The sequence below is a fragment of the Salvelinus fontinalis genome, chromosome 33 (assembly GCF_029448725.1).
Source record: "Salvelinus fontinalis isolate EN_2023a chromosome 33, ASM2944872v1, whole genome shotgun sequence".
In the NCBI taxonomy this organism is placed as follows: domain Eukaryota; kingdom Metazoa; phylum Chordata; class Actinopteri; order Salmoniformes; family Salmonidae; genus Salvelinus; species Salvelinus fontinalis.
This window is the reverse complement of record NC_074697.1, coordinates 40,705,076-40,729,710: the sequence shown is the minus strand read 5'-3', so window position 1 is coordinate 40,729,710 and position 24,635 is coordinate 40,705,076. Positions and strand designations below refer to the sequence as shown.

Here is a 24,635-nt window from a genome sequence, read left to right as displayed (position 1 = left end):
AGCAGGGATAGAGACAGAGAGACAGTCAAGTCCCCCAGCCGGTACAGAGTTCAACAGCAGCGAAAGCACTCTGATAAGGTTACTGTACACAGTGCAAGTAGACAGTTTATTTTGGGACCCATCCTTCTCCCTGTTGCCTGGCAAATACCCCGTACCCTCCCCTCCTCCTGTTTGTAGAGCCATGAGATGGCATGGCAAATAATCTCAGCTAATGCAAATAGACTGGCTAAGGGAATGTGTTAGTGATATCGAAACACATCCCTCAAGCTGATGGCAGAGGATAGGACATTTGGATTACACTGTTTTCGGTACACTGACAATACTCAACGTTTCTTACACAACACACATAAATAGAGGCCTAAATATATTGTAAACATATGATGTGTGTCTGTGTACACATGTATGAGTGTGTGTGTGCACCCAGGCCACTACTTACGGTATTTCCCAGGTTCCGTAGGCCCACCAGGCCCTGGGCACTCTTGGAGTTCTGGGGAGGAGAAGAACACAAAAAGGAAAACATTTACGACAAAAGCATGTGAGCGAATGTCATTTTTGGCATGGGCCCACGGTGGAAGGACGTGTGCGATAAACATGGGGCCATCCTCAGAAAAACACGGAGCCTTTGTTATAGGTTAGGCTAATAGAAATGCTATGAGATCTAAAGATGGACATATTCTTTGTCAAACACTAGCCTGGTCCTATTTCAATACAGAGGGAATCACACCCCCGCAGATGTACAGTGTTTTCTACAAAACTGAAAGATCGCGGCTTAGCAATAGCCTAAAAGGTTTTTAAGGTGGATAACGGTCTTCAATTGTAGACTAAGGGCTTTGGAGAGAAGAAAATGACTGACATCACTGCAGTTTAATTATAGAAGTTCAGTTGTTTTATAATTGAGTAGTAACGGAAATAATTACCAAAGCACCAATCTGACTGCGGACAAAACTTTCATTACATACAGTAGAGCCTATCTCTTTAATATGGAATGCGATGTGTTGTGCCTTAAGGCCTTTGTAGAAATGCTACAATCAATTATTTAAGCCTAGTACTTTGAACACAAGTGAACACAAGGCCCCATCACAATGATACAGTCCCCACATTTAGACCAGCGGAAGGGCGACTGGGGTCGGTATGAAAACGGTTCACGCAGAGTCAGACAGGCCAGTAACCCGTTCACAATGGTGTTTTCATGGGTTGATGTAGAGCACAGTGCTGCTGGGGAACAGGAGAGGAAACCTGATCCAGCTTCCTGTGGAACTCAATATAACACTGAAGTGACCCTGACTGAAGCTCTCCAGTAACTCTCACCTGCATGTTCTGTTCTGGCTCATATAGCCTCCCTCCCTAGTCCCTACCCATGACCGCAGGAGTGACCAATCACCACGGGACACACAGTGAAAAACAGGCACACACCCATCTGCTCCTGGGATCTGGGAGTCCAACCAGGACAGTGTGTAGTGTTTCCAGCTTATGTAGTTATGAGAACACCAACTTGGACGGGCTGTAGCGTTTTACTATTACATAAATAACCCCACGCCATCTATCCCCCTTTCCCAACAGAACAGGAAAAACCCATCCAACAGTTTAATTAACTCAGGATTAACTAAATCCTCCTTTCTCAATTCCAATGTAAAATAAAGCGATTTATTAGTCCGTGACCACGTGAACAAAACACTTCCTGTTGTCAGTTATTGGTTTACTTGCTTTTACATTTGTGGGAAGTGGTGTGGGAGTGTAGGCTAAACGTCAGGAGGACCACTGATAATGCTAAAAACAAACACACACCGCTTGTCACCTCCAGAAGAGTTTTCCAGAACGAGCCTCATGACGTCACATTTGCTGAGTAACATCATCGGAGCTCCAAATAGCACCTTTCCTTCAGAACTTGCTGCCGCGTTCTCATTGGCTGGGTTGCAGTCAGAGCGGTGTGACTGTCACTGCACAAGTCATCCTGACAGCCGCTCGCCCGGGGAACGCTATTTTTACACGAACAAGCTAGAGGACAATATGACATCACAAACGCACTTGGTCACACTCACATCTGGCAACTGACTGAACAACTTGTGTTCTTCTTTGGACTAGCAACAGATGAATCAGTGTCACCCATTTTGAAAACGTCTCATTCATTAACAATTGATGATGAGCTTATTTATAGAACGCTAGTCTTCAAAGTGGTGTGACTAGCCCCGGCACATGCAAGAGGATTCATGCTGAACGCAACATCATTAGCGACAATCTTGCCTGACATACTAATTAATTTGGAGATTACTTCAATCTGTAGGCTTTTGGAGGATCCTTTTGGGTGACAAAGCTCTAGCCTGAGGCAACAGAGGAAGAATGGGCTGATATAGAAGTGCAGAGAATGCTATTCTGTCCTGATCCCTGTCAGACAGTAGCCTTGTCTAGTCGGACCAACTGTCACAAGAGAACATGCTTCCTCTAGATTCGCCAGATACACCAGAATACACAATGCACACAAATTGAAAATAAATACTGTGAAAGCTTGGCAAATGGGTTTGAATTCTCTGTCCATGGCCGCCTAACCCTACATTCAGGCCTACACCACAGTGCAACTGCATTGACAGCCATTCGAAGCAGTGAGCGATGAGCAGTTCTATTTCAGCAGAATGGTTGAAGGACTGGTTACAGTAAGCTTGTGACCAATGTGTGACTGTGGATGGATACTACACGACAGGGGGTGGCTGTAGCCTTGAGGTTAGAGAGACAGGGCCTGTGACCGGAAGGTTGCCGGATCAAAGCCGCAAGCTGCCTGTGGGAAAATCTACAGATCCGGCAGAGTTACCGGCTTCAATATCCCTGTATACTGTGTTGTGTGTCAGGTTGGGTACTGGGACAATAAAGAATATCTGTGCAGCTGGACCAATAAAGCAAGTATTGTTATATCTCTCTGTGTGAATGCAGATCCCAGGCTGTCATGCCAGAACACTTCAAACAGGACCAGGCTATGTGGAGTATTACAACATGCACATCCATTACACCAATCTATACATTGATCCAGAATATGATGCCATCTGCATCCAGCTGGCAGCTGCCACCAAAAGGTGATGAGTTGAAAGGCATGATGGAGGGTAAGAGGCAGTGTGTGGTTCAAACTGTAGCTAGTCCAGTCATTCCATTTACAGGGGATACAGAGTTGACCTTGTTTTCACATAACACGGAGACTGATGAATTAATTGCTGTGCATTCTCAATGTATTTACACATAACATGATCGCTGCCGCCACGCTATCAATCCGAGACATCTCATTGAAATGTTATCTGTTGTTGTTGGGATTTCGGTGTTTTGGGTTCCATGGCCCTTGGCAGACACTGAGCTGAACTATCTCATGATGAATTTTTTAAAATTATTTTTTTATTTACCTTTATTTAACTAGGCAAGTCAATTAAGAACAAATTCTTATTCACAATGACAGCCTCCACTGGCCAAAGCCGGACAACGCTGGGCCAATTGTGCACGGGCCTCCCAATTACAGACTGGTGTGATACAGCCTGGATTTGAACCAGGGTGTCTGTAGTGACGCTCTGAGATGCAGTGCCTTAGACCGCTGCGCCACTCGGGAGCCTGGTATAAAACAGCCAGGTACAAGTTGTGCCCTGAATGGGTTGAGTAGGCCAGGCCAGGCCTGCCTGACACGGTTCCACCTTGCTCCATGGAATGCGGTATAATCATTAGCTAGCAGTAGTGGGTTGTGTTGAGTGAGAGCTGCCGGAGACGGAGAACAGTTTGTTCTGACCTTCCTGTGCCTGGCCCCTAACAGGAAACAAATACAACAGCAACCCACCAACTGTCTTCACATGGAGTGACTAAGCAGTCATGGACCAGCTCAATCAACTGATATTTACATCCACTGTCTCTCTGAATATTCAACACCAAGATAATCCACTGAAACAATAGCAACACTTCCCCTCCTTTCAAAACAGGTTATAGAAAACCCTTACAAGAACTAATATGATCCATAGATAAAACATTTGAGGGACAACTGAAAAAACACACTCTTCATCGTGATAGCCAGGTACTAGCATCTGCCACAGGCTTTCACCTCATGAGAGTGAAGCCCGGGAGCCAAGGATAGCGTAGCCAGGTATACTTTCAGTCATGCCACTCTGCTCCTTCAGTTTATTCATTGAAGCATTCAATACAATACACTCTCTCTGGGATGAAGTCAGATTATTGAAGATGATCAATGAAGCGTCAATGTTCAAGGTTGTAATAAAATCATCAATCATTGGTGGATAACTGTTTCGGTGGCCAAGGAGTTATCCAGTCACTGCTAGATCCACAAGCACCATTAGCTCACTAACGTACATCAGACAACTTCAACATCAGTCTGAAAATATACCCCCGCTTCAAGACTGCTTCGATCATGTGGATTGGGATATGTTCCGCATTGCGTCCAACAACAACATTGACGAATACGCTGATTCGGTGAGCGAGTTCATTAGAAAGTGCATCGGCGACGTAATACCCACAGCAACGTTTAAAACATTCCCAAACCAGAAACCGTGGATTGATGGCAGCATTCGCGTGAAACTGAAAGCGCGAACCACTGCTTTTAACCAGGGCAAGGTGACCGGAAACATGACCGAATACAAACAGCGTAGCTATTCTCTCTGCAAGGCAATCAAACAAGCTAAGTGCCAGTATAGAGACAAAGCAGAGTCGCAGTTCAACAGCTCAAACACAAGAGGTATGTGGCAGGGTCTACAGTCAATCACGGATTACAAAAAGAAAACCAGCCCCGTCACGGACCAGGATGTCTTGATCCCAGACAGACTAAATCACTTTTTTGCTCGCTTTGAGGACAATACAGTGCCACTGACACGGCCCACTACCAAAACCTGCGGGCTCTCCTTCACTGCAGCCGAGGTGAGTAAAATATTTAAACGTGTTAACCCTCGCAAGGCCGCAGGCCCAGACGGCATTCCCAGCCGCGTCCTCAGAGCATGCGCAGACCAGCTGGCTGGTGTGTTTACGGACATATTCAATCAATCCTTATCCCAGTCTGCTGTTCCCACATGCTTCAAGAGGGCCACGATTGTTCCTGTTCCCAAGAAAGCTAAGGTAACTGAGCTAAACGACTACCGCGCCATAGCACTCACTTCCGCCATCATGAAGTGCTTTGAGAGACTAGTCAAGGACCATATCACCTCCACCCTAGCTGACACCCTAGACCCACTCCAATTTGCTTGCCGACCCAATAGGTCCACAGACGACGCAATCGCAACCACACTGCACACTGCCCTAACCCATCTAGACAAGAGGAATACCTATGTGAGAATGGTGTTCATCGACTACAGCCCAGCATTTAACACCATAGTACCCTCCAAACTCGTCATCAACCCTGGGTCTCGACCCCGCCCTGTGCAACTGGGTACTGGACTTCCAAACGGGCCGCCCCCAGGTGGTGAGGGTAGGTAACAACATCTCCACCCCGCTGATCCTCAAAACTGGGGCCCCACAAGGGTGCGTTCTGAGCCCTCTCCTGTACTCCCTGTTCGCCCACGACTGCGTGGCCATGCACGCCTCCAACTCAATCATCAAGTTTGCGGACGACACTACAGTGGTAGGCTTGATTACCAACAACGACGAGATGGCCTACAGGGAGGAGGTGAGGGCCCTCGGAGTGTGGTGTCAGGAAAATAACCTCACACTCAACGTCAACAAAACAAAGGAGATAATTGTGGACTTCAGGAAACAGCAGAGGGAGCACCCCCCTATCCACATCGATGGGACAGTAGTGGAGAGGGTAGTAAGTTTTAAGTTCCTCGGTGTACACATCACGGACAAACTGAATTGGTCCACCCACACAGACAGCGTTGTGAAGAAGGCGCAGCAGCGCCTCTTCAACCTCAGGAGGCTGAAGAAATTCGGCTTGTCACCAAAAGCACTCACAAACTTCTACAGATGCACAATCGAGAGCATCCTGTCGGGCTGTATCACCGCTTGGTACGGCAACTGCTCCGCCCACTACCGTAAGGCTCTCCAGAGGGTAGTGAGGTCTGCACAACGCATCACCGGGGGAAAACTACCTGCCCTCCAGGACACCTACACCACCCAATGTCACAGGAAGGCCATAAAGATCATCAAGGACAACAACCACCCGAGCCACTGCCTGTTCACCCCGCTATCATCCAGAAAGAGAGGTCAGTACAGGTGCATCAAAACAGGGACCGAGAGACTGAAAAACAGCTTCTATCTCAAGGCCATCAGACTGTTAAACAACCACCACTAACATTTAGTGGCCGCTGCCAACATACTGACTCAACGCCAGCTACTTTAATAATAGGAATTGATGGAAATGTATGTAAAAATGTATCACTAGCCACTTTAAACAATGCCACTTAATATAATGTTTACATACCCTACATTACTCATCTCATATGTATATGTATATACTGTACTCTATATCATCTACTGCATCTTGCCATCTTTATGTAATACATGTATCACTAGCCACTTTAAGTTTATATACCCTACATTACTCATCTCATATGTATATACTGTACTCTATACCATCTACTGCATCTTGCCTATGCCGTTCTGTACCATGACTCATTCATATATCTTTATGTACATATTCTTTATCCCTTTACACTTGTGTGTATAAGGTAGTAGTTGTGGAATTGTTAGCTTAGATTACTCGTTGGTTATTACTGCATTGTCGTAACTAGAAGCACAAGCATTTCGCTACACTCGCATTAACATCTGCTAACCATGTGTATGTGACAAATAAAATTTGATTTGATTTGACCAACAATTGTACCTTGATTTGTTTCTCTCTTTGTACATGAAATTATGGATAAAAATAGCAAGAGGGTGGGACATAATGCCTCATGTATTACAGTTGTTGCGTAATACAAATAATTTAAAGATTAATTCTAAATATATTTTGATACAGGACTTGGCTATGTAATATCATTCAATATACGAGCAAATGCCGCTGTGGAGTGAGATTAATTTGAGATTGTATAACTAGTCTAATGACCTGCCAGAATACTGATCCTCCAGAGGCTTAACGGAGGTTTAGCCTACTGCTAGATTGAATGCAATGCTATATTGCTGTCAATGCTGATGTGTAGAAGAACCCCTAGTGAGATCAAGCCTCCTAGCTCCTTATTGATTAACAACACATATATTACTGTAACTAATACGCAGACAAGCATTCGATAGATCATCTTGGTGACAATATATCCTCTCTTGTTTTACCTTGGCTTGATTAATGAGAAGTCCTACAAAGGTTGACACCAGCACCGAGCCAGACATGCTCGAGCTTTTCCGCCGCATCTCTTGCTTCAAGAACGGGAAAGCAGAGGCCGGGGGTTCTTCGGGTACGGTCACCGTGTATGACTGTCTTATGCTGGGCATGTTGACTGTCTGAGATAGTCGGCTATCGGTGTGTTCTGATGCTCTGCCGGTATCAGGCAGATAGAGCCGGTGCGCTCTTGATTCACCGGGAGTTGCGCTCGTTCTCCTGATTTCTATGTCGCAGGATCTTTGTGTGAAAGTGTAGCCTACGTTACGAATATATTAGTATTTTCGCTCAAGCTTGCTCGTTTCCTTTTTGCGGTTGTCATGAAAAACCGAGCCATTCATCTACAGTCGATTTACAAGCGATACATACCAGGCTGACACTCCTGATATCATGAAAAAACACATAAACAATACATTAATTCAATAGTTTCGTAATGAAAACAGACTGAGCAATGTCTTGTTTTCTCCCACATGAATTCCATAAATCGAAGACGTCCAGTATACGCAAATCACAACACTTATCACTCGTGCAGTAATCAATCATAGGGCTGATTGAGCAGTAAATGTACACTACCTCTTCAATCTTTTTACAACACGGACAGTCATAGACCCGCCTCTTTTCGGCTTAATACTACAGACGTCAGCCGCTGCCACAAACCTCTCCGACGTCAAACACCGTCAGATTGGTCCATTCACATTTCTACGAATTACTTGAGGGACTCGAATGGTGCTTCCAAGGACACCGGTGGAACATTCATTCCCGTTGTCCATACGCCAAGCAATGCGATACAACACATTCACTGTCCAATATGTGTCCTTTTTTAAAGGCTACTCAGTGCGAGGTCCATTCATTTCAGTGCAGGGCTACCTTTCAGAGGAGCATAGTATATCGTGTTTGGGAGAGTAGGCTACTACATGCTCATAATCTGTTCAGCTATTGGCCATGGCTATAATACTCTTGTTGTAATAATACATCTCTTCCTAGTTAGCTTCACAGAGGAATACTGTCATTGTGACAGTATTATGCCACTGCATAAGATTTTCAGACCATTTGAAGGTCAAACTTTGATGGAATCAGCTGTTAAATTTGGCTTACAGTATGTCTCTTCTGTGCGTTGTGGCAGATGGGAAGGAACATCAGGATCAACCATCAAGCCTTTTGTAAATTCCTAGTAAAGAAGAGCTCCTTCTCTGGAATGTGAACATTCTGCTGAAGGAGAATAGGGTAGCCCTAACATATCTTAGCTACATTCAGTACCAAAGGTGAGAAGTACAAAAGGCGAGGTTCTACAACATGGCAAAACAGATTGTAGGCTAGAACATGTTTTCCTCAAGCAACAAATAGGATTAATTGCCAAACCCATGTCAATTTGCTGTCAATCAATAAAACTAAGTGCTGACTGCAGTTTACCCTCTGTAATAAACATTTAGCACCGTTAGCTCTGAACTCTCACCTATGAGAGACAAACATGTTTGCTTGTTTACAGGCTTCAACACTCAATCTTGTTGCACACCCCTCTTGCTCAAAGTCTAAAAATACCCCGATTTATTAGGACTCAAAAAGTGAGTGGGAAAATACAGACGGCTTTATGCAGCTAAAATTCCATCAGTCCATTTCAATTTCACCACCTCTCTTAAAACCTAACAAATGACATTAGCATTTGAAAAGTACAGAGTCCCCGACACAGCTAATTGTATTTGCAATGATGTTGCCTATTACATTTGAGGAGATCCAGAATGACATTTCCCCACACCAGTCACACATAGAGCAGCGGTCTGCCAAGAAAGGGGATTGATTGGTAAGCAGGAGACATTATGAAGCGGACGTGAAAATGAAAATCTAAACATCCTCAGCCATCAACTTAAGTTAGCCTCGGTTAGAGTCTGATAATGGCTACAGAAACTAGCATAGGCCTAGTATGAACAGCAGACTGCTGCCAAGAGGCCTGCCCAGTGGCGGTTCTAGACCATTTCAACTGGGGGGGCCAAGCTGGGGCCAGTTGTACTGTTAGAGGGGCCAGTTACATTAGACGTTATTGTTGTCACATCGTTTTCTTCACTGCATTGCAGGCATTAGCAGGCAAAAGACCATGTTCATAATCATCATCGTTGCCACTGTCTAATAACGGATGTAAAAAAAGAACGATAGCAAAAATTAGTTATGGAAAAATTATTTCATACTCCACATTTAGGGGGGCCACATGGGGGACCAAAATTGTTGTCACAGGGAACCGCTAGTGGGCCTGCCTACCTACATTTAAATGTTGATTTAAAAAAAAATGTAACCTTTACTTCAGTTAAGAACAAATTCTTAATTTACAATGACGGCATACACCGGCCAAACTCGGACGACGCTGGGCCAATTGTGCGCCGTCCTAAGGGACTCCCGATCACGGCCGGTGGTAATACAGCCTGGATATAGGCTGTATCATCAATATAAGCTACCTAGACTATTACCTTGATTCCATATGAAATGATCTACTAAATGGGTCTACTAAAATGCATCAACAATGGCGTAGATTATTCATGCTGCCACAGCTACTTCCTTAGTCGTTGGTCTATAGAAACGTCTTCCTCTGTAATTGTGATGTGCTCCTGATCTAGAAGCAACGTGACAGTAAATTCACATATCCTACCGAAAGCATCGCTGGCTGTGACGTGACTCCTGCTCAACTGAGCTAAATTGTACTAGACTAACCTAATGAAACGCCATCAGCATTGCGTCTATGACGCTTGCATGTTTCTGTAATTGTATGTGTCATCTACATCTAAATTATTTTTTATGGTGTCTAGGTCTGTAAGTTGTTATGTCGGATATTTGTCTGAAACATTGTTCCCCCTACTACTGCTGCTGTCTTGTCTGGACCGGGTCTCTCTTGAAAAATGTATTTGATGTCAATGAGACAAACCTGGATAAAGGTTCAATCAAATATTTATGTTTCATAACAAAACATCAATAGGGCAGAAAGTCACATGTGAGTCAAAAGGGGAGGTATATTGTTGTGCTTACTGTTTCATTGAAGTGATGTGTAGGCTAAATGGTAAAGAGAGAGGGCAGTATGTCCCCAGCTCAGTCTTGTGGCCTAGCATGTGTACACAACAAACAGCCATTCCATTATTTACCAGGCTGAGTGTGTGTGTGTGTGTGTGTGTGTGTGTGTGTGTGTGTGTGTGTGTGTGTGTGTGTGTGTGTGTGTGTGTGTGTGTGTGTGTGTAACAATCCCACCTTGAGGGAATACGGAAGAAAACACAGAGCCTAAAGAATAGCAAACTACAAAATCCAACAAAGTATTTTTGCATTTTGACTTCTGAGATAAAGACCTGGTTAGCTAGGCAAATCATGACACATTTGATCAATGAACATCTGCCAACCACATTTCCTAGATAAGAGCACATCAAGGAGATTCATCTGTTTAAGCAAACACCCAAATTGGTTAGCACAACCAAAAGGAAAGTAATCCCGTAGTTCAGCATAAAGCTGGGCTAGGATACATTTCAAAGTTTTGAAACTCGGCTAAATGCAACAATCACCCAAGTACAGAACACAACATGAATGAAAATTACTTTCTGTTTCTGTTGATATTTAGGCTATTCGTCATTCTGCGAGCACTGTTTGTAACGGAGCAGAGGAATACGTTCTGAATGGTCATCGTTGCACTTAAAATACCTTCATCACAAAAGGCCTGCTGTTCTCAGTGCCAAGTAGAGTACAGATACAGTTTTGTTACATACTGAACTGTTTGAATCCACTCCCCAAGGCTTCAAATTCAGCAGCCAACCAGATGTTGACGTTGAGCAGTGTGAACGTTACAATGGAAGCAGTTAAATGAAAAAAGTTATTTGACTGTTTGACATCATCACGGGCAGCTTGCTGAGTGGTAGATCTTCTTTCTCACGATCCAGACCGCTAAACTCAGAAATAATACAATGCCTAATGAGTTCTGGGTCATTTTCTTTATCCAGAGGGCTCAGTATTAAAGCTCTCACACAGACCAGACTGGCGTTACATTTTAATCAAAGCATTATACTACTGTCGCCGACTGAACAAGGTGGCAGACATGCAACAAATATACTGTTGGTTCCGCGGGAGTCTAGCAACCAAGAAACAAACGGCAGACAAATGTCACCCACGTGTGATAGGCTGGCATCACTGATGCAGAGTTGTGGACACATACTGGGATGCCTGGGGGGTCCCATCAGACAGGAGTTGCGCAACGGTTCTGAAAGTGTGTTAATACCTGTTGTAATTACCCGGCCACTAATTCAGCTACACAAACAAAACCCCTCCTAGTCCTCTGAGGTAAAGGGAAAAAGGTTATAAAACACAGTAGGCCTATGTAACTAAAACCTAGCGCTAAGGGTGATAGAGAAGTAGCCTAAAAGCTAGGCTACCTGATCAAAACCTTTAGCACGGGGTGGGCCTACTTTTCAAATGACTTCTTTCATTTAACTGCTTCCATTGTAGAATCCCAGGCTTTTCCACCCAGACTACAGCACAGTATAAAAGACAGACCAGTAGGCTGTGCATGAAGGTGCAGCACTACACAGCGTTATTATTACTGTGTCCAGGACTGTGCCAGCTAGCTCGTCCCGGATAAAGAGATAGGATGATGGAGTTGACTTTACTGCCAGGGCTATTTCTAGGGTCAATGGCACAAGGTAGTTTAGAGTTAGACGCCACCAAACTAGTGAGTTGGCGTGGAACATGAGTTCATGGGGTTTGGGAAAATAATGGAGCAATCTTTCTCAGTGCCACTTCTAATGTCGATGCCATTGTTCGTTGTAACTAGGAGCTGTGTCTTGGGGTCGTATTCATTATGCTCCAAATGGAAGAATAACTGAATTAGGGAGGGAGTACATGTGCTTGACCAATAAGAAACGCTCATTTTCGTTTTCCGTTGCAGAACATTTTGCTACAGTGTGCCTTAACGAATACAACCTAGGGCACTGGGTAGTGTGCAACAGCTGGAGCAGGCAGCACTGAGCTTCAGGATTAAACCGTTTGCCTGGCCGCGCCTGGCTGGATGACCTAAAATGGCATGACGTGAGATCAGGATGGCGTCACAAAAGCCTTCGTTTTGACTAACTGGACATTTCCTTCACAATGTTTTCCCATGGCTCGTCGGTCAGTCAGCTTTGTGAGGCTGAACACAAATCCCAGGCAGTAGGCCTATGTGGATCGACTCCTAAGGACACGCAGTATAATAGGCACTGAGGACTATTTTACAATGCAGCTTGCTACAGTCACAGGCAGTGACACCCAATCACATGTCATCCTACCTACCTCTGATGCTCTTAATTAGGAACGGTTTCAGTTGACTAGGAACTATCACAGTCTAACACAATAAGTTTACATTTGAATCAGTATCTGTGAAGAACCTCGTTGCTACTCTCTGAGTCTGGACACTGATCTCTCTTTTGACGAACGTATGAAAAATATTTCAAGACCAGCTTTTTTCCATCTTCGCAACGTTGCAAAAATCAGCAACTTTATCCAAAAATTATGCAGAAAGTCTAATCTTGAAGTGGCAAAAGCATGGATTAGCTTAACGCAATGCTCTACTCTCCGGCTACCTGGATAAGGCGCTAAATAAACGTCAGCTAGTGAAAAACACGGCTGTTAGAATCATACAGTATTATTCCAGCGCTAGCCTCTACCGTCTTCCTGTTAAGGGTTGATTTCAAGGTTTGACTGTTAACCTACAAAGCATTGCATGGACTTGCTTCCTATAATGTCTAAGCAAACAGCTGGTGGCAGGGCTTTCTCCTTTAGAGTTCCTCTTTTATGGAATGGTCTGCCGATCCGTGTGAGTGAGGCAGTCTCCGTCTTTACTGAAGACTCATCTCATCTCTTCTCTTCTCTTCAGTAGGTCCTATGATTGAGTATAGTCTGGCCCAGGGGAGCGAAGGTGGAATGGCAAGGCATCGGAGTGACGAACCACCCTACTCTCCACTGGGATTCTCTGCCTCTGACCTTCTTATGGGGGCTGAGTCACTAGCTTGCTCGCGCTCTCCCATGCCACCCCTAGCAGAGCACATCTCGTCATGCCAGGCCTTTCCCCGCTATATTCGACTCCCTTGGGTGGGTTGAGTTACTGACGTAACCGTCCTGTCCGGTTTTGCGCTCCCTCAGTCTCTTGCGGTGAGGGAGATCTTTGTGGGCTATACTCAGCCTTGTCTCAGGTTAGTAAGTAAATTGTCTGTTGATATCCCTTAAAGGGCGACTGCACTTGGTGATTTTGCCTCGTTTTAGATGTGGTTCATTAAGAAATGCTAGTGGCTCTGACTGAATTCAACCGTGAGTTTGTTTTGGGGTGTGGTTTGATGTGGGTGTCTCTTGTGTGTGTTCGCAGGTGGGAAGAATTAGCCAAACTATTTTGCCAATTAGCTTCAGCTGGCTGGTGTGCGACCGTGGCAAAGTTGGTTTGATTTTGGATAGTCTATCTCCGGGCTAGGTAGGGACCACCAATAAATTACACAACGTAAATGAGACAATATTTTCAGATTAAACACCTTTGATTTTTTAAATTAAATGCTTTTAATATTTGTATATGAATTTCTACAATGTATCATTGGTTTGAGGTTTTGAAGTCATTGAAATTTGGAGCTATTGGAATTTTAACATATTGTCCCATGTATATTGTGTAATTTACCAATGGTCCTAATTAGCCCCATAGGCAGCTGCTGCCCGAATTGATGATTACTTGTGTGCTGACAGCTGAGGGCAGATGGGCGGGATTTTTTTTTATTTTTTATTTTTTATTTCACCTTTATTTAACCAGGTAGGCTAGTTGAGAACAAGTTCTCATTTGCAACTGCGACCTGGCCAAGATAAAGCATAGCAGTGTGAACAGACAACACAGAGTTACACATGGAGTAAACAATAAACAAGTCAATAACATGGTAGAAAAAAGAGAATCTATATACAATGTGTGCAAAAGGCATGAGGTAGGCAATAAATCGAATAATTACAATTTAGCAGATTAACACTGGAGTGATAAATCATCAGATGAACATGTGCAAGAAGAGATATTGGTGTGCAAAAGAGCAGAAAAGTAAATAAATAAAAGCAGTATGGGGGGTGAGGTAGGTAAATTGGGTGGGTAGTTTACAGATGGACTATGTACAGCTGCAGTGATCGGTTAGCTGCTCGGATAGCAGATTTTTAAAGTTGTTGAGGGAGATAAAAGTCTCCAACTTCAGAGATTTTTGCAATTCGTTCCAGTCGCAGGCAGCAGAGAACTGGAAGGAAAGGCGTCCAAATGAGGTTTTAGCTTTAGGGATGATCAGTGAGATACACCTGCTGGAGCGCGTGCTGCGGGTGGGTGTAGCCATCGTGACCAGTGAACTGAGATAAGGCGGCACTTTACCTAGCATAGCCTTGTAGATGACCTGGAGCCAGTGGGTCTGACGACGAACATGTAGCGAGGGCCAGCCGACTAGGGCATACAGGTTGCAGTGGTGGGTCGTATAAGGTGCTTTAGTAACAAAACGAATGGCACTGTGATAAACTGCGTCCAGTTTGCTGAGTAGAGTGTTGGAAGCTATTTTGTAGATGACATCGCCGAAGTCGAGGATCGGTAGGATAGTCAGTTTTACTAGGGTAAGTTTGGCGGCGTGAGTGAAGGAGGCTTTGTTGCGGAATAGAAAGCCGATTCTTGATTTGATTTTGGATTGGAGATGTTTGATATGAGTCTGGAAGGAGAGTTTGCAGTCTAGCCAGACACCTAGGTACTTATAGATGTCCACATATTCTAGGTCGGAACCGTCCAGGGTGGTGATGCTAGTCGGGCGTGCGGGTGCAGGCAGCGAACGGTTGAAAAGCATGCATTTGGTTTTACTAGCGTTTAAGAGCAGTTGGAGGCCACGGAAGGAGTGTTGTATGGCATTGAAGCTCGTTTGGAGGTTAGATAGCACAGTGTCCAAGGAAGGGCCGGAAGTATATAGAATGGTGTCGTCTGCGTAGAGGTGGATTAGGGAATCGCCCGCAGCAAGAGCAACATCATTGATGTATACAGAGAAAAGAGTCGGCCCGAGAATTGAACCCTGTGGTACCCCCATAGAGACTGCCAGAGGACCGGACAACATGCCCTCCGATTTGACACACTGAACTCTGTCTGCAAAGTAGTTGGTGAACCAGGCAAGGCAGTCATTAGAAAAACCGAGGCTACCGAGTCTGCCGATAAGAATATGGTGATTGACAGAGTCGAAAGCCTTGGCCAGGTCGATGAAGACGGCTGCACAGTAATGTCTTTTATCGATGGCGGTTATGATGTCGTTTAGTACCTTGAGCGTGGCTGAGGTGCACCCGTGACCGGCTCGGAAACCGGATTGCACAGCGGAGAAGGTACGGTGGGATTCGAGATGGTCAGTGATCTGTTTGTTGACTTGGCTTTCGAAGACCTTAGATAGGCAGGGCAGGATGGATATAGGTCTGTAACAGTTTGGGTCCAGGGTGTCTCCCCCTTTGAAGAGGGGGATGACCGCGGCAGCTTTCCAATCCTTGGGGATCTCAGATGATACGAAGGAGAGGTTGAACAGGCTGGTGATAGGGGGTGCGACAATGGCGGCGGACAATTTCAGGAATAGGGGGTCCAGATTGTCAAGCCCAGCTGATTTGTATGGGTCCAGGTTTTCCAGCTCTTTCAGAACATCTGCTATCTGGATTTGGGTAAAGGAGAAGCTGGGGAGGCTTGGGCGAGTAGCAGCGGGGGGGGCGGGGCTGTTGGCCAAGGTTGGAGTCGCCAGGAGGAAGGCATGGCCAGCCATTGAGAAATGCTTGTTGAAGTCTTCGATTATCACGGATTTATCGGTGGTGACCGTGTTACCTAGCCTCAGTGCAGTGGGCAGCTGGGAGGAGGTGCTCTTGTTCTCCATGGACTTTACAGTATCCCAGAACTTTTTGGAGTTAGAGCTACAGGATGCGAATTTCTGCTTGAAAAAGCTGGCCTTTGCTTTCCTGACTGACTGCGTGTATTGGTTCCTGACTTCCCTGAACAGTTGCATATCGCGGGGGCTCTTCGATGCTATTGCAGTTCGCCACAGGATGTTTTTGTGCTGGTCGAGGGCAGTCAGGTCTGGAGTGAACCAAGGGCTATATCTGTTTTTGGTTCTGCATTTTTTGAACGGAGCATGCTTGTCTAATATGGTGAGGAAGTAACATTTAAAGAATGACCAGGCATCCTCAACTGACGGGATGAGGTCAATATCCTTCCAGGGTACCCGGGCCAGGTCGATTAGAAAGGCCTGCTCGCAGAAGTGTTTTAGGGAGCGTTTGACAGTGATGAGGGGTGGTCGTTTGACCGCGGACCCGTGGCGGATACAGGCAATGAGGCAGTGATCGCTGAGATCTTGATTGAAGACAGCAGAGGTGTATTTGGAGGGCAGGTTGGTCAGGATAATGTCTATTAGGGTGCCCATGTTTACGGATTTAGGGTTGTACCTGGTGGGTTCCTTGATGATTTGTGTGAGATTGAGGGCATCAAGCTTGGATTGTAGGACTGCCGGGGTGTTAAGCATATCCCAGTTTAGGTCACCTAACAGAACAAACTCTGAAGCTAGATGGGGAGCGATCAATTCACAGATGGTGTCCAGGGCACAGCTGGGAGCTGAGGGGGGTCGGTAGCAGGCGGCAACAGTGAGAGACTTATTTCTGGAGAGATTAATTTTTAAAATTAGAAGTTCGAACTGTTTGGGCATAGACCTGGAAAGTCTATTGAAACAAACACAACCTTAATTTACATTGTGATGCAGTCACGACCACAATTCTCACAAAACTCTCAAAATTATCCTATTTTCACTTTATAGTCAATTTTAACAGTAGAATAAATGTTTCTGACTCACATCGATGCCACATAGGCTGTTTTCTAAATGAGAAGTTGTTTTTTAGGGGCAGTTGCTCTTTAAGTGGTGTGGGGGCTGTGTTTTGGCAAAGTGGGTGGGGTTATATCTGCATGTTTTGCCCCGTCCTGGGGTAACTTTGGACGGGGCCAAGGTGTCCTCCGACCATTAGCACCTTCTTCCTTGCAAGGATAACGACACTGAGCCTTTTTCTAAAATGTTTTATGAGATTGAAAGAACACATTGGGAATGATCTTAGACCATTCCTCCATACAGAATCTTTCCAGATCCTTGATATCCTTCGTCAGCACTTATGGACTGCCCTCTTCAATTCAAACTACAGGTTTTCAATAGGGTTCAAGTCTGGAGTCTACTTGCGGCCAAGTTTCAGCCTCCTGGCAGAGGCAACCAGGTTTTTGGCTAAAATGTCCTGGTACTGGGTAAAGTTCATGATGTTGTTGACCTTAACAAGGGAAAAGGGCTTTAAAAAAATACATTTCATTGATTGATTGGTATCATTAGCTAGGTTTCCCTCTACTTGATTTTCATGCGAATATAAAACATTTTCCCACAAGAGACGTTTCCATCCAACTGTGCGTGATGACGTAGTGCACATGTAAATAACTTTTGCAGTTAAGCTCTCGTGTACTAAATAAAAAATGCATCGCATTTTCAACTCTACCGATGGTTTTGTCACAAAAACTGTTGCGTTACACTGGTCTTGGCACCTGCGCTCTAGCCAGCAGCTTGCAGATACAGTGTGGGTAGGCTAGCCTACATGATGATGAGATTATCATGGATAAGAGCGAGATCATTTGTATTTGTCAAACGGCAGCCAAGCATCAATCATCATGTCACCAGAATAAAACTCAATATTTACTGGAAAGAAGCACCATGCTCATCACCATTCACTTTCACCACCCTGTGAAGTTCATCAAAAAAGTTCATCTGTAGCCTAATAAACTGCATGCTTTCCCAATTTGTAGTGGGAGGACCACACAACATGTCATCGCGTAACTCCAGGTTTACTTTGACATGGTGCTTATTATTACAATATTTGCGCATAAAGGTGTGTCCACCTTAATTTCCCACATAATTAATTCTACCCGACAAAAAGATCCCACCATGTCTGGAGAACAAATAGTTTATCGACAATTATGAAACTGTAGCGAAATGTCCTCTTTCCATCAGCCCTGTCGTGAGTTTTTCCATGCGTCGGGTAATTCCTGGATGGAAACCTGGTTAAAGTAAGCAGCTAGGCCAGTTGTCTTCTGGTGCTTGTGTTAAACACAACAGCTTGTTTATCAATGAGAGAGAGAGGTGAATAATCAGATGTCTTCTTAGAGAAAGATCTGTCTTCCTAGAACGATCAATACCGCAGTGTACTTGACCTACACAACCTCCCTTCTCCCACCCGGACCTTCCATCACTCAGCCTGGGAGAGAGCTGCTCTGATGAGAAGCTGCTGGTCCGACTGGTTTCTCCGAGGCATGACCCAACACGTTCCTCAAAACATGACTCCATAAAAACTCCTCTGGATTCATACCCGAGAACAAAGGCTTTCCTTGCAACCCGTGGAGTGGATGAGCTGACAAACCGTTGTGACTCAGCTCACAGGCTTGCCTGACAGTCGGGACGAAGATTCAACACAGATATTTATTTATGCTAACCTTTATTTAACCAGGAAAGACCCTTGCGGTTAGAAACCTCTTTTCCAAGAGTAAGATTGAGTTAAGATTAACCCTAACCCTAACCCTACCCCCCCCCCCCCCCCCCCCCCTCTGGGCACCTGCCTACTCTCCTGTCATGATAAGGAGATTTACTGTATAAACTCCCTGCTCTAAACCGGTCCGGATGGAACATTATACAAATTAGGAAGGATAATTTAAATGACTTGATGAGAACATTCGAGCCCAGGGCTCAGGAAATTCTCTCGTGACATTAAGAGAAAAGTGTCAACCTCTTGGCCCCAATAGGCAACCCAGCTCCACTGTTCCACGTACAGGAGAGTCATTCCCTCGTTGATTAGTGACTGTTAATTACAGAGAACATGCCATACCACTTGCGAGTGGCATCGGTAGTTCAGAGATGGTGGCAAACAACGGTTAGCCTCGATGCATCCTTCACTGAAGAGTTTCATTACAGCGCATCAACACCCTCTTTGCCTGCCTGCGCTAATTGTGATAGATGTTGCGAAAGCAGCTCCACACCAACAACAAAACAGCCTTGTCAAAGAGATCGGCTTGGCTGGTTGTGAAACAAATGTGCTCCTACGTCTCCTTCCCACAGTGGTCAGTAATCAGGGCTAATCCCGTAAGTGGGTTAATTCACACTCCGCTCTCTATGGAGAGGGAGAGGAGGATAGCCAGGCCAGCTACTCCCCCAGATGTCATTACTCTCCATGCGTCACAGAGGGAACACAAGGAGTCTAGTCAATGGTACACCTGCCTCTCTGACAGTCAGTAAGCAGGTTTCCAGTGACCCAGGCTTATTCGACAAAAGCAATGTCGGATTTTTTTTTATTGCGACATGTTTAATGGAAACAGCAGACATAGGAGACATTTTCTAAATATCCGCAACATTTTTATCCGTTCCACAGGGGTGTATTTTTTCTTTTGTCTAACTTTCTTTATTTTCGACCCATTTTTCAGAATAAATGATGATTCCTGAATACTTTTGAAGGTACGCAGGGCATGTGATGTAATCATGTAACTATAAGCTCCAGTCCACATTTCATTTTACATGCCTACTGCTTGCAAAATCGATTCTTTCAACAACAAAAATATGTTTCTTTGCAGAACAATGATTGTCCTGACTTTCAAGGCCTGAATTGCTTCGCCTTGTTTTTCTGGTTGCCTGGCAAGTTTCAGATATACAGAAGCGCAAGTTTCACTATGGCACGGACCATGGCGATACGTTGGCACATGAGAATTATTTGAATATGGCAAATATTTGTAAATTACTGCATTCTATCCACGCTGGCTTTCGCAGTCTACCTGAGACATGATAGGTGGGATGGCATACTGGCTGTCGCCAATTTATTAATGCGCAATTTGCCTAAATGGGTCATTTATGGTTGTTGGTGTGACATCATTACACAATATAGTTAAATGGACACGCACCCTAGCAGGCAATTGTCGCATCTATTTTCTATGCCAACTTTCTAAATGTCGACAACAAAAAAATCCCTGGACAAGTTCATGGAAACATAATTAGTGACACACAGACAGACGCACAGCCTCTTTGGCTAGCCTGGTCCCAGTGCCTTGCCAACCCCTATGGTCATTGTCACGCCAAACATGCAGGACCCATAGGAGTTGGCAATACAGCACAAACAGATCTGGGACCGGGCTATAGCTACGGCCTCACTGAGGAACTTCCTGATTCATCATCATAGGGAAAAAAGTGCATTTCTGAGGACCTTCTGGGAGCTATGGCAACAGGCATGTTTACAATCTTACATACAGGGGCATGGAGATTTCTTTAAGCATGTTCTTGTCTCTGTAAGATGAATTTCCTTTTTTATGGAAAATAGACCTAATATAGATAGCTGACATGGCGGCATTTTATACATCAATACTGTATGAATGAATGAATACTGAAACAATTGTCTAAGACCTACTTTATACTATGTAGTGAGTGACAGTGTTCCCATCATATGCACCTATTGTTGCCCTAAGCCAGTGAGTGACTGTGTTCCTCAATACAGGACCTTAGTACTGTACAGTAACAGTGCAGAGCAGCTGTACTGACCATGAGCCCCCCCACATGGTGGCAGCCTGTCATGTCAGTGGCCTGAGGTCTAAATCTGACAACACAGCAAAAAGTTAAGCAAACAGAAGAACATTGGTCTTACCGGGGAGTCCCTGGTGGGGGAGCTGGGTCGTCCATTGCTGCTGCTGTCGCTCCTCTCATAGGAGGAGGTGAACCGGCTACCACCACCGCTCTTCAAGCTGCTGCTGCTCAAGGCCTCCTGAGTGGAGCTGTGGGACAGGCCATAGCTGGAGTTCTGCAGGCTGCTGTTGTAGGAGTCGGCCACATCGCTGGCCCTGCTCCGGTAACCCCTCAGGGCGCTGGAGGAGGAGGAAGAGGAGGTGGGCTCGTTGAGGCCCAGGGACGACAGGTCCCGCGTCAGGTCACTCTGGCTCGACGACCTTCGGCGGCTGAGGGAGATGCTGGAGGCGCCAGGCGACGAGGAGAGGTAGCTGGAGCGGCTGGGCGTGGTGGAAGAGGAGTAGCTGCTGTAGCCAGTGTAACCGGAGCTGCCGCTCAGGCCCGACGAGCCATAGGTCTTCACCGGGGTGCGGCTCAGGCTCTCGCTGCGCCGGCTGCTGCTGCTCAGGAGGTCAGTGCGGGGAATGGGCCGGCCCCGGTCGAGCTCCAAGGAGGTGCTGTAGTTGCGGGCGCGGCTGGCGGCGCTGCTCAGGTAGCTGGAGGAGGAGTAGCCCGAGGAGGAGGCAGCATTGCTCCTGTAGGAGGGCAGCCTGTCCCGGTCGGAGGTGTAGGAGCTGAGGGAGGAGGGCGTCAGGGAGGAGCCATAGGAGCTATAGGTACTGGTATAGGAGGAGCCGGTGTAGCGCTTGGCGGTAGTGGAGACGCGAGACATGCTGGATTCTCAGCCACGGGTGATGCGGTGGAAGACCGCATCGACTGCAAGACAAGAGAGAGAGAGCAGAAATCAGTGCGTTTCTATTTTCAGACTGTGAGTGGGAACAACTTGATTTCCAAAAATGAAAACTTATTTAGCAATATTTGAATCTTTATAACCACTAAATTAAATTCTATATTTTATATCAGATCGGCTCCATCTTAGTCTCATCTGATCACAAGAGAGGTAGGATGCCAAAGTCCAACTCTTAACATATAGGTGCACTATTTATCAACAGGTTGAATATACAATCTCTCATTGCTCGAGACTGAGGTTTTACTCGTGTACAGGATGCAGATATTCAACAAGCAACGTCATGTGACCTTCCTTGGAACACATTAACACAATATCAGCTGTGTCATCAGTATTCAAACTGAAGTAGAACGCTGAAACACTGCTCACGCAACCAACTGGAAAGTGATGCTTGGTAATGTGATGTACTGTCGTAGTGATGGGTTGCACAGCACAACGTTGTGGCCGGCTGAACGCACCCCTGGGCATCCTGTAACGGGAGAGTCCCCGTCAACGAAGCACCGAATGTTTCTGGTGGCACAGTCTGTTCCCGAGGAGAGACAGGGCTCTTGTTCACAAGGCAGTGCAGCATCTGAATAAATAAAAGTATCTGGTGATGTCGATCCGTGTTGGGTTCAGTGGGGGAGGCTCCTGTTTCTTTAATCTCTCTCTCTCTCTCCTCTCTCTCTCCTCACTCTCTCTCTCCTCGCTCTCTCTCTCTCTCTCTCGCCTCGCTCTCTCTCTCTCTCTCTCTCCTCCTCTCTCTCTCTCATTCCAGGCCACAGGGGCATCAATAATTCAGCATATGGATCTGGAGTAGGCAGAGCACTGAAGCCAGGCAAAGACATACTCTGTGCAGCTAGCTAGACCCAGCCGGGCTGCTCAGGCTCTGGAGCACTACTGCTGGGTTAGCTTAGCTAGGCCATGCCCAACCTAGCCTTGCCTTTGGCTCTCACCAAAACACCACAGTGGATATGTGGGTATAACTGGCCTACCATTTCGCCATGTATCCTGCGCAACGATGGCTGGACTGTAAAAGCTGTAAACATGGGCCAGTACCTCAAGTCTGCATCACTATTGTGTTTTGTTCATCTCTTTTCTTCCTCCCCCCGTCTCCAAATAAAACAGCAGTACTAGAACAAAGCCTAGGTCCTAGAGTAGGTTGACATACTATACCTTGTTTGTGGTTCTCTGTCCGCCCTGGGATTCATGTTTTAAAGTCAACCTCTCTTAGTGTGTTGTTGAAATAGGCAACCCTGATCTAACGGATGTCCACGTGAGCAGACCTGGCATGTGGCAACAGGCCACCTACGGTAGGGTCAGAATCAACTTTGGCCACATAGAAATGTCTTCAAATACAAAGAGAACGGGTGATAACAAACATAGAGCACTACCTCCACCACACTACAAAATAACAGTGACAGTGCCAATTTGCACTGCAAGGCAAATCTGGACATGTCTATTTGAATAATAACCAGAGAGAGTGATTGTACTTGTAACCCCTGACTACTACTTCCACACATTCCTAATTGCCCTCCCTATAAACATACACAACATCATTTAGGCTACTGCAGGTGTCTCGTCCAATAAATGAGGGCCCTGACTGAGACAAGTTCAGGCGAGCCTGGCGACCACCTGAAAAAAGAGACGCAAACAACATCCCTCCATGGGGAGTACAGCCTAAATGGACATGGGATTTGTAAGATGACTGCAGCACAGCACTATTACGTTATTCACTTCTGCAACCAAAAAACACACAAATCTGCTGGTTGCCCTGCATCTCAGCCTCCCCAAAGGCTCTACTAAACGGTGGTTTCCATAACTACACGGCAACAAGCATAATTTGACCGCCACACAATATGTGTCAAAGCAGGTGTTGCACTGATCCCATTGACTTCCTGATTCCCTTGCCCTGCAGAAATATAAGGTCCATCAAGCTATAGCCTAGGGCCCAGTAGATGGGACTCTACTTGAGCATACAGAAAGGGCAGATAGTCTTTTCAATCTATAGACCTAATCCAAGTTTATTCCCAAAGACGATACATTCCTGTTACCATCTTTACCTGGAAAATCCAGTGATTCCCAAGCGGATGTAGGCTATATAATTGAATAGGGCCTAAACCCTGAAACGTCACACTGAGCCACTCTTTCACACATTCTGTCCATCCCTACTTCTCCCTCTTATGACAGTGCAACTGTGTTATTCTGATCTCTCAGCTTAACAGGGGTTATAGAATGTGTGATGACGCAGGAACGCTCTATGTTACACCCAACGTGACATTGCATGTTAGAATGTCGGATCAGCGTGGACTCTCTGTGGAGTGCTGGGAGGGGAGGCAGGTAACAAGTGTTGTGCTAACGCAAATTGTGGGTTCTGTGGACAGGGCGGTACCTAGCACTGCCTGCCGATGGTCTGCAGAGGGTTTCAAAATGCTCATGCTCTCATAGCGAAGTAGATCGCCTGACACTTTCAAAAACAGTCACAAGGCCTGCGCCTCAACTGAAACAAGTGAAAAAGTCCAGTAGGTGAGTCTGACAGAGAGGGATCAAGACAGGCCACCATAACAGGACAGTGTGGTACAGTAACTCAAATAAGCTAGCTAGCAATAGAATGCTCCTCACCTACTAGCCTATATTATTATCTACCTTAGCTATGGCACATCACCGATTTAGATACTGAAAGTCTACAGTGTGTTTTTTTACCTCCTAAAATGCACAATCCCTGTGTATCTGTGCCATAACAACATATAATCATATATAAACTCAGAAAAAAAAGAAACGTCCTCCCACTGTCAACTGTGTTTATTTTCGGCAAACTTAACATGTGTAAATATTTTTATGAACATAACAAGATTCAACAACT

At 45.5% G+C, this 24,635-nt stretch overlaps 1 protein-coding gene across 6 annotated transcripts in view; it reads right to left on the bottom strand.

Annotated features, from left to right (window-relative positions):
* Window positions 1-24,635, bottom strand: part of LOC129832278 (ubiquitin carboxyl-terminal hydrolase 2-like) — a 37,753-nt gene that overhangs the window by 7,644 nt on the left and 5,474 nt on the right. For 4 of the 6 annotated variants that reach the window (XM_055896215.1, XM_055896214.1, XM_055896213.1 and 1 more), the window contains 2 exons: window positions 20,969-21,762; window positions 437-487 (listed from right to left, as the gene is read on the bottom strand). In XM_055896215.1, coding sequence (XP_055752190.1) covers window positions 437-487; window positions 20,969-21,718 — 801 coding nt within the window. In that variant the 5' untranslated portion in view covers window positions 21,719-21,762. Of the gene's footprint in view, window positions 1-436; window positions 488-7,227; window positions 7,892-20,968; window positions 21,763-24,635 lie in introns of those variants that run through there. The other 2 variants (XM_055896219.1, XM_055896218.1) reach the window with 2 other exon arrangements.